The 10,099-nt window shown below is 54.8% G+C and overlaps 2 protein-coding genes across 3 annotated transcripts in view; one reads left to right on the forward strand and one right to left on the reverse strand.

Moving 5' to 3' along the window:
- Positions 1 to 1,283, forward strand: part of MED15 (mediator complex subunit 15) — a 34,910-nt gene extending 33,627 nt beyond the window's left edge. For both annotated transcript variants that reach the window (XM_087943004.1, XM_087943003.1), the window contains exons 17-18: positions 26 to 124; positions 537 to 1,283. In XM_087943004.1, the coding sequence (XP_087799130.1) occupies positions 26 to 124; positions 537 to 673 (236 nt within the window). In that variant the 3' untranslated portion in view covers positions 674 to 1,283. The remainder of the gene's footprint in view (positions 1 to 25; positions 125 to 536) is intronic.
- On the reverse strand, positions 982 to 7,747 carry LOC113422154 (coiled-coil domain-containing protein 74B-like). Its single transcript, XM_026682912.2, has 7 exons — positions 7,501 to 7,747; positions 7,369 to 7,413; positions 6,790 to 6,931; positions 3,552 to 3,768; positions 3,380 to 3,462; positions 2,352 to 2,402; positions 982 to 1,752 (listed from the first exon to the last, which is right to left on the reverse strand). Exons 1-7 carry the CDS (start codon positions 7,745 to 7,747, stop codon positions 1,614 to 1,616), a joined length of 924 nt encoding a protein of 307 aa, XP_026538697.2. The 3' UTR covers positions 982 to 1,613.
- Positions 7,748 to 10,099: the final 2,352 nt, after the last annotated feature.

A 10,099-nucleotide genomic window follows, 5' to 3' on the forward strand; every position in this document is an offset into this window, starting at 1 on the left:
ACACAAATGGCACCTCTGGTTCTAGATGACAAGAACCTTCCGAGCGTCCCTCCACTGCAGCTCAGCGTGCCGGCCGACTACCCGGAGCAGAGCCCCCTCTGGATCGACAACCCCCAGCAATACGGTAGGGCGCTGGTGGCTGGGGCTTGGCTCCTTGTTTCCCTCCTGCGCTCAAGTCGCTTTGGGCAGCCCTGTTCTGGCCACGCCCTAAGCTGGTGGGGGGGAATCCCGGGACCCCATCGCTGAGCCAAAGGACTTTCGGAACCCGTACGATGGGGGGGAGGGGGGGGCAGAGAGCGAGCCGGGCAGAGAAATGGCTCCCACAGGTCAACGCTCTGTTTGTAAAGAAGGAAGCCATAGGAGGAGGAACAGCCTTCCTGAGTTTCTACTCCTGGTTATGCAGGGCAGGGGTCATTGTGCCTCTTTCTTAATAGGAATTGGGACGGAAGGGACCCTGGAGGTCATCTAGTCCAGCCGCCTGCTCAAGCAGGAGAGCCCATTCGGTTTCTCCCGCTGACCTTGTCTCCCCTTTGCAGAGGCAAATCCTTTCCTGCAGTCGGTGTATCGCTACATGATGTCCAAATTGTTGCAGCTGCCGGACAAGCACTCGGTCACCGCCCTGCTCAACACCTGGGCCCAGAGCATCCGGCAGGCCTGCTTGTCTGCCGCTTGACCAGCCAGCCTCGCCAGCCAGGCACCAGGAGGAGCAAGAAGAGCTTTTCCTGGGCTCAGAGCTGGCCTTTCCTGCTTGCGCTGCTTCTGTCTCTGGCGGCTGGCCAGGCTCTCGACGCCTCGACGGGAAGGTCCGGTTTTCGGGGGAGGGCTCAAGATGCTTTTGCAGAGACAAGCTTGTGGAAAGCGGACTCGATCCCTCGTGGCAAGATGGGCAGCCGGTCCAGCATCAGCCCTGCCCTCGCTCAGCAGCAGGACCCACCCGCGCTCCACGACACCCAAGGCATCCAGTGGGGGCTGGCCGGGATCGGGACCACCGTGGGTTCAGACAGAACCTCCTGCTTTCAGCACTCCAGCTGATGCTTCTGGCACTTCAGTTCCAGGAATGGGGCTGTTTGGACACCGTTCTCCGCCTTCCCGAAGGTTGGCGTTCTTAAGACTGGCATCTCGGGTGCTGCCGCCACTGCCCCTTCTGTCAACCTCTGAGCACTCTGCCCTTCTGAAGATTTTCAAGTGATTACTTTGCAAGATGCTGATTAGTACAAGTGGCACGATCTTTCCAACACAAATCAATGCATTTGTTTTATTGTAATAAATCTATTGGTACAGTATTTTAACACCCAGGCTCTTTTTACCAGCCCGCGTTTTACTACAATTTCACACTTCCCTTTGATCTAAGCAGGCTCGCTTGCATTGGGCCTCCTCCTGCGCTATGGCAGACGGAGGAGAGCGCTGCGTTGGATGGCAAGACGGTCTTCGCAACTAAGCCCTAGAACTCTGGCTCTCTCTAGTGCGGCGAGCATGAAAGTCGGCATACATACAAAGTCTAACAAGAATCGGGTGGGGGGGGAAGAGGCCTCGCAAGCAGCCCCAGGGGCTCCGAGGGGGGGTCCCAAAGGCAGCCGGCTGCCGAGGTGGCTGGGGGGAGGGGTGTCTCCTGGCTACAGGGCGGTCCTGTGCAGCCGGTTCCTCTGAACGGCCTGTGCTCGTTTCTGCCTCTCGGCGAAGGCATTCCCCAGCGTCTGCTTCAGGGCGGGCAGCACGGCTCTTTCGGCAGCGGGCAGCGGGGTCAGGATCCGGCTGGAAAACAAAGCGGGCCTGTTGGTGGGTGGGAGGAGGCTTGAAGGGGGCCGCCATTCTTCAAGGGCTTGTAAAGGACTCCTCCTCAAGCACAAGCAACTATTCTCTTGTCCTCTCCCAGCCAACAAAGGGAAAAATGCTCAAAAATACATTGTTATTGGGGTTACATCAAGACTACTGGGTTGATGTCAGCATTAACGTGTTTTGGGACATTTGCCAATTGGACCAGGAAAGAAAGAGTCTTGGTCAAAAGCTGTTTTCAGCTGTGCAGACCAAGCACACGCCTGCATACAGGTACACACTTCCAAATAAGCAACCCAGCTCCGTTTCAAATTTTCTCCATTTCTTTTAAGGTCTGAAGTTTTTTTTTAAAGTTCCAAATTAATATTTGCAAGAGGCAGAAAGCGAAGCAGCAGATGTAGTCAAAACAGAGTTGGGTGTTTTTTTCTATGATCTTAATTGCCCACATTTGATATTTTTCTACAAGACCAGAATTGGAAGTATTTCCATTGCTGAATTGTGATACTTCAGGCATGCAGGGGAAAAATTTGGATTTCATCACCCTAATCAAGGGGGAATATTAAAAGGGGGCTGCTTACCATTTCTTTGGGGCGTTCCTCACTCTGGGCAACTTCGTGCTGTCCTGGCTCCTAAATGAAACGGCTTGGATTGGTTCCCAAAAGGAGAAAGCTTGCCTGGCCCTTTGGCAGACAGTTCCACCCAGCTAGCTGAACGGGGCATGGAGGAGGCCTTGGCTCTTGTTCAAAGAGCCAGCAAAGAATGCGAGACTGGAGGGGCTGGAGGCTCAGGTGGGCCGGGGGGAGAACGTTCTTCCCTCAACAATCTAGCAATCAAGCTAACCATGATTGTACTTCACAAAGAAGCCCATGCATTGGGTGTGTGCCCTGCCCCGAACTTGGCATCAAAGTGGGCAGAACCCAATCTTTGTCTTTTCATTCTGATATCACCAAACAAGTCCCAAGAAGAGAATCTATTTTTCCCCTATTTTTCCAAGGTCCAATGAAAATTACTGTGCGAGAGCCAGCACGATCCAGGGGGATCCCTAATCCTAACCATTGGCGCTCAGGAGTGTGTCCCAACACAAGAGCCAAGCAGGATGGGTAGAGGTGAAGAGGCTGGGCTAGGAGGGCGGATCCCATTCCAGCCTATTCTTGGCCATGGATTTCCTGGAGGGGAGGAGGGGAGGCCCAGCCTCCCCCTCCCAGTCCAAGAGTCCTCAACTAGGACCAGGGAGGGTTGGATTGTCCAGAACCTCAGCAAAAGCTTTACTCAAACCAGGTCGGTTCTGCGGGGCTGTGTGAAGCAGATGTGCCATCTGCCTTCCCTTGTTTGAGAAGACGACATCCCGTTTCCTTCAGGGCCACATTCAGGACCCTGGGGGAAAAAAAACCTCTTGAGATTCAGAGACCACCACAGGGATCTTCTTCTTAGGACCCGAGTCTTGTGTGAGGAGAATTGAGTATGTTCTAAAATTTGAGGAGGCGAATCGGCCCCCTCGGTGGAGGGGAAAGTCATTTGCCCCAGGCTGACTTTGGACTCTCCCTTGGCACCAGAAAAAGGTGTGTGCCGGACCTTCCTTCCGCCTTCCTCTCCAAAGCAAGCTTACCCAAGTTGACCAGCCAACATGTAATCTTCCGGAATTCTTTTGGTCTTGTGTATATCGTCCAGGCATGATCTCAGGTACATCAGCTGCAGGCAGGAAGAGAGGAGAAAATGGCTCTCCCGGGGCCCTCCTTGCTCAACGCATCTCTGGCCCCACCAGAGAGCCAAGGCCTCACCTCTTGCATCTGCATGTGGTTAATGTTCCACAGCTGGCGAATCACCACCTCACATTCCTCCAGGCTGGGGGGTTTCCGCATGTGGGAAGGCAGCACGTTCACCAAGAAGGGGTTGGAAGATGCAGATGGGATTTTCACGTCTCCAGCCCTGCTCTGGCTTATTGCGGGAGGAAGCAGAGGCATCGGAGACGTCCTCCGGTTGCAGACGGCCGAGTCTCTGCAATGACATACGCAAGGCAGGATTAGTGCTGGCAAGTGTCAATCACACGGCCTCCAGGAGGCTCTCAAAGTCAGGACTGCGAAAAGTAGACTGAATCAAAGGAGAGCCAGTCACCATCACTCCCTTTCCTTTCTCACAAAAAGCTCAAGTCATTATAAATGTGGACAACAGAACAACAAAATGTATTAAGCTATGGAAACCAAATGTTAATAACATTCCCACAGTACCAAAAAAACAACTGGAGCTTAATTATTTCTTCAGTTTTCTTGTATCACCAAAAAAAGAGGGCTCAAATTAAAAATTAAGTCTAATCAAATTTAGATGAGTACTGAGGAAAGGAAAAAAGAAACCCTGCCCTTTAAGGAATAGGTAAAGTTCTTTCTTTTTGTGGATTCAAATTTCCCAGCTTGGAGAAATGCAAAATGATTTGGTCAGCTGCTTGGAAGTCAGAATCAGTTTAAGCAGGTAAAAAGAAATCTCACAGCGTTCCTAGGATAAATCTAATAAGTGGGTAAGAAAACCCCTTTCTTATACTTTTTCAGGTCCTTTGATTTGGAAGTGAAGTCTTTGATTTGTGCGTGTTGAATTCCTGTCTCTTCCAACAGCACCATTAAGAATGATCTAGGTAGAATGGAACTCTAATCGCCCAACAGACAAGAACCATTTCATACTTTAAATTAAGATCAGCGAGATGTCAGTCTTTAAACCTTGAGGCAAGTTCAGTAGAACAAACGTACTCCCTAGAAGAAAAATCTGGCATGCAATCTCTCTCTCTCCCTCTCTGAAAAAATGCAGCTATTAGATGTTTCCAGATCTTGTCAGTTAGATTTTTTTCCAATCTTGCTGTATATCATTTTATATACACTGCTCAAAAAAATAAAGGGAACACTAAACAACACAATGTAACTCCAAATCAATCCCACTTCTGTGAAATCAAACTGTCCACTTAGGTAGCAACACTGATTGACAATCAATTTCACATGCTGTTGTGCAAATGGAATAGACAACAGGTGGAAAGCAGAGGCAGTTAGCAAGACATCCCCAATAAAGGAGTGGTTCTGCAGGTGGTGACCACAGACCACTTCTCAGTTCCTATGCTTTCTGGCTGATGGTTTGGTCACTTTTGAATGCTGGCGGTGCTTTCACTCTAGTGGTAGCATGAGACGGAGTCTACAACCCACACAAGTGGCTCAGGTAGTGCAGCTCATCCAGGATCAATGCGAGCTGTGGCAAGGTTTGCTGTGTCTGTCAGCTTAGTGTCCCGAGCATGGAGGCACTACCAGGAGACAGGCCAGTACATCAGGAGACGTGGAGGAGGCTGTAGGAGGGCAACAACCCAGCATCAGGACTGCTACCTCAGCCTTTGTGCAAGGAGAGACAGGAGGAGCACTGCCAGAGCCCTGCAAAATGACCTCCAGCGGGCCACAAATGTGCATGTGGCTGCTCAAACGGTCAGAAACAGACTCCATGAGGGTAGTATGAGGGCCCAACGTCCACAGGTGGGGGTTGTGCTTACAGCCCAACACCATGCAGGACATTTGGCATTTGCCAGAGAACACCAAGATTGGCAAATTTGCCACTGGCACCCTGTGCTCTTCACAGATGCAAGCAGGTTCACACTGAGCACATGTGACAGACATAACAGGGTCTGGAGACGCTGTGGAGAATGTTCTGCTGCCTGCAACATCCTCCAGCATAACCAGTTTGGCAATGGGTCAGTAATGGTGTGGGGTGGCATTTCTTTAGGGGGCCGCACAGCCCTCCATGTGCTCGCCACAGGTAGCCTGACTGCCATTAGGTACCGAGATGAAATCCTCAGACCTCTTGTGAGACCATATGCCGGTGCGATTGGCCCTGGGTTCCTCCTAATGCACGACAATGCTAGACCTCATGTGGCTGGAGTGTGTCAGCAGTTTCTGCAAGACGAAGGCATTGATGCTATGGACTGGCCTGCCCGTTCCCCAGACCTGAATCCAATTGAGCACATCTGGGACATCATGTTTCGCTCCATCCACCAATGCCACGTTGCACCACAGACTGTCCAGGAGTTGGGGGATGCTTTAGTCCAGGTGTGGGAGATCCCTCAGGAAACCATCCGCCACCTCATCAGGAGCATGCCCAGGGGTTGTAGGGAGGTCATACAGGCACGTGGAGGCCACACACACTACTGAGCCTCATTTTGACTTGTTTTAAGGACATTACATCAAAGTTGGATCAGCCTGTAGTGTTTTTTTCCACTTTAATTTTGAGTGTAACTCCAAATCCAGACCTCCATGGGTTGCTCAATTTGATTTCCGTTGATAATTTTTGTGTGATTTTGTTGTCAGCACATTCCACTATGTAATGAACAAAGTATTTAATAAGAATATTTCATTCATTCAGATCTAGGATGTCTTATTTTTGTGTTCCCTTTATTTTTTTTTGAGCAGCGTATTTGTTAGCCAGATCTGTTGACTAGGGCTCAATCTGGGACAAACTGCTGAGTGGCCATTTTCCTTCTGGGCTGCTTCAGAACCTTCCTATGTTGCATATCAAGGCGACTCTTGGCATGCAAAGAATAACGTGTTTCAAAAGTCCTCTTATCATTACAATAATTTCATGAGTTCCAGAAAAGCACTTTTGATCATTTTTTCTCAACCTCACTTGATGCCACAGACTGACTAACCCCCATTGCAGAAATAATTTTAAAAAATGAATACATGGAGGAGTGGTTTTAATGGAACGAATGGAATAAAAAATGAGAAATACTTATTTTGTCTGGACAGTGGAAAGAAGTGCGAACATCAAAAGAAAACATGGATGGTAGCAAAAACTTTGGTAGAATGGATTGTGTCCACTTGCACAAAAGGTACCTTGAGTTGTTTAGCCTCCCTCGTGTTCAGATAGAAATGCAATTTGTGATCGGAAACCCGCTTTTCTCTTTGTTTCTCCTTTATAACTTTTTGTGTTATAAACTCTGTTTTTCATAATCAGAAAAGGCATAAAGACAAACAGCCGCTACCGGCCGGGCTCTCCCACCTGGCCGGGGCTGCCGGGGCTGCCGCCGCCTCCTGGGGCTCCGGGCTGAGGCCTTCGGCGTCCCTCGCCCACTCGGAGCTCCCCTCCGGGGCCGCCTCCTCTTCGGCCGGGGCCTCGTCCTCGCCGGCCCTCGGCTCCGCCTCTGCAAAAGGAGGGAGACGCCGGGGCGGCGCTCGCCAAGGCCGCTCGCCCCCCCGCAAGCCCCCGGCGGTCTCCGGCGAGCCCGGCCCTTCCTTCCGCCGGTCAGGCCGAGGGGACGCCGACTCCGGCGGGCCCCCCGAGCTCCAGGGCGGCCCGAGGAAGGCCGAGAGTGGGGAGCCCGAAGGGGCCGCTTCGCCCTGCCCGGCTTCTCCGCCGGCGACGCTCTTCCGCGGCGGCGGCTCCTCTCTCTCGGCGTCCGGCTGAGCCCCGGGGAGCCCCTGCGGAGACGCGCCAGCCGGGTCGCCCCCGGCAGAGGGCCCGGCCGGCCGGCCTCCCGCGACGGGGCCCCGACTTCGCGGCTCGCCTCCCGGGACCCCGCCGCGCCTCCCTTCCGCCCGGGGGAGCGGGAGAGGCGAGGGGACGCCCCGCCCGGCCTACCTGCCTGCTGGAGCAGCGGCTGCATGATGAGCCGGTACTGCAGATCTGCGGGGAGAGAGGCGGGGTCAGCGGGGGCGGGGCGGGGCGGGGCGGGTCAGGGTGGCCCCCTCCGCCCCCCCCGCCCGCCCGCACCCTGGTTGCGCCGCTTCAGCCGGTCGATCTCCTGGTGCAGCTGCCGGAGCGTCTCGCCGTGTTGCTGCTGCAGGAACTGCAGGCTGCGCTCCAGCTCGGGGCCCGGCCGCCTCGAGGGGGCGTGGGCGGCGGGGGCGTCAGCCGGGCCGGGGCCGCCGGGCGCGAGAGGCCGGCCGGGCCGCTCCGCCTGCCCCGCGCGCTGCCAGTGCGGCAGGTGGCCGAGCGGCGGGAAGCCCGAGCCCTGCATGCGCTACCACCGCCCGGGGCGCATCGCGGTCGCCGTGGCTCGAGCTTCGCTCGCTCGCTCGCTCCGCCGCCGCCGCGTCCCCGTCGCCAAGGAGACCGGGCGCGCGCGGGGGGCTGCGGGGAGGGGCCGCTGGCGGGGTTGGAAGCCTCCCTGGGCCCCCGGGAGCCGCTGCCGCTCGGCCCGGCCAAGCAGAAGGAGCCGAGCGCCTCGCCGGCCCCGAGCAGCTCCGCCTGGAGGAGGAGGAGGAGGACGAGCCGCAGCCCCGGGCGCCTGTCCGCTACTCTGGGCGGAGGGGAAGAGAGAGGCGGATCCCCCCCAGCATCCTCCCCCCTCCGCAAAGAGCAGCCGCACCTGAGCCGCTTCTTCCCTCCTGCCAATTGGGCCCAACGCCCCGGGCTTCCCTTTGCCCGCCCGCCGTTCCCTGCGCTGGAAACTTCTGGCAGGACTGCCCGATGGGCCGAGGACCCCAGGTGCCTCCCGGCCAAAGGGGGCTTGGCTGAGCCCCACGAAGCCAAACAGGGCTGCTCCGAAACCACAATGGCTCCGGTTGTCCTCCCACGTCCCGAGGCTCCTGCTGGGCTCTTCCAGCCAAGATGCTCAAACTGCCGCCACACCCTCATGGCTGGACCAGCGCAGTAAGACTGAGTAGCTCCTTTAGAAACCCACATGAATGCAGGTGTGTGGCCAGGTGCCGACAGGGGAAGGCCAACTCAGCAGCCGCACCTCCTCGAGGCTTGCCATTTGGCATTGGTTGCTTCTGTGGAGCCTCCACGGCCCCTCCTGCTTAGCCCTTTGAGGCAACCTGCTCCAGGTAGAAGTATTTGCACCCTCACTTTGCGAAGGGCACCTCGTGTAACTTCCATGGAACTAACAGGGCAGGGAACTTCTTCCCTCGGAGCCTTTGGACAAGAGAACGGAAACTTTCCCACCAGGGAGTCAGAACTTAAATTTCTCTGTGAATGGAGGGGTGGGGATGCTGTTGCCACACCTTGCCTGCTGGCCATAGCCTTTTAAAAAAAAGTCTTGTTTCTATGCTTGTTCTACAAACAGAAGCCTTTGGGATCACTATTTGGTATCCCCCCGGTCCCCAGAACCATGGTTTGCCGCTTCTCGAGTCACTTTTCTGTTCATTCAGCCCTCTCCCCTTATGAGGAGGGCTGGTCATGCTACACTCCACGGTTTGCAGCCTGCCATCGAAAGGGGGGAGGGAGGGCATTAGGTGGATGAGAGGGAGGGTTGCCAGGGGATACCATGAGGAAACAAAACCAAGCCTCAGACTGTTCCAAGAGAAACCCTGGCTGCTTCAAGGATGAGAGGAATGCCAGCTGCAGAGACCGGGACTGCTTCCCAAAACAATCCGTTAGCCCCTAATTGGGGCGTCAAACTCAAGGTCCGGGGGCCAGATGCCCCCGCAGAATGCTTAGATCTAGCCCACAGGGCCACTCGGGAAACAGCAACGGATTTGGTCCCTGGTGCCTCTGCCAGTGAATAACAGAGCTTGGCAGAGGGTTGCAGGAGGCCGTCGCAGCACAACATGGAGCTTGCATGGGCCGCGGCCGGCCCTCCCGAGCTGTTTTCGCTGGTAGAGGGTGGCAGGAAGCCGTCGCAGCCAAAAACTGAGCTCGGGAGCCCATTTTCACTGGCAGAGCACTTGAGCCACTACAGGTGCCCCCCAAACTTGAGTGGCATTGAGCTGGCTATGCCCACTGGCCACACACCCCTGGTCCTCCAGGTCAAACACAACCCTGATGCAACCCTCAATGAAATCAAGTTTGCACCCTTGTCCTAACTGAACGCCTCTGTCATGCCCGTCGAGTCTGAATCAGAGGAAGACAGCTACTGACAGTTGACAGGGAGTGGGAGTGTGGCTCCTCCGTTGCCTGTGGAGGGAACTGGGGAAGAGCAACTTCCGGCTGGGCAGAGCAGGGAAGAGGTAGAACAAGGGAGGAGTTCAGAGGAAGACCCAGGCCCACCCCTTCTTCATCCTAGGGCACGCAGGGAGGAACGGAGAAGAGAGCAACATGGGTTGCGTGGCTTACAGGGAAGGAAAGGGCCCTGATTCCCTTCATTAGCCACACCTAGGAAGGGAGTTTAAAAGAGGCATGCTGAGTGCAGCATCTGCTGGAAACAAACATGAGTTTATCTTATTTGACTTTGGTTATCTGCATTCCTGGCATCCTCCCAACCATGTTGAATTACTATAGTTCCTTCATGTCTGGAATTCCTTCTTCTGCCCTGCTGGACTAATTACCTCATCTTCCCTTGATTGGACTTAACAGTTGTTGTTGACCACGTTTTGGACTTGATTCTCTGCAGCCAACGGCTGTTCCTGGGAGTTTTTCTCCAGCCAGA

The sequence above is a fragment of the Notechis scutatus genome, chromosome 13, assembly GCF_049901735.1.
Source record: "Notechis scutatus isolate UNSWTSFEM ecotype Mainland chromosome 13, rNotScu1.2, whole genome shotgun sequence".
Classification (NCBI taxonomy): Eukaryota; Metazoa; Chordata; class Lepidosauria; order Squamata; family Elapidae; genus Notechis; species Notechis scutatus.

Bases quoted from the DNA above. Each gene is read 5' to 3' on its own strand.
- LOC113422154 (XM_026682912.2), bottom strand. From the start codon at position 7,747: ATGCAGGGCTCGGGCTTCCCGCCGCTCGGCCACCTGCCGCACTGGCAG. The intron at 2,403-3,379 runs GTAAGCTTGCTT...CGTTTCATTTAG, and splicing joins ATGTTGGCTGGTCAACTTGG to GAGCCAGGACAGCACGAAGT. The intron at 1,753-2,351 runs GTAAGCAGCCCC...TTTGTTTTCCAG, and splicing joins AGGAACGCCCCAAAGAAATG to CCGGATCCTGACCCCGCTGC.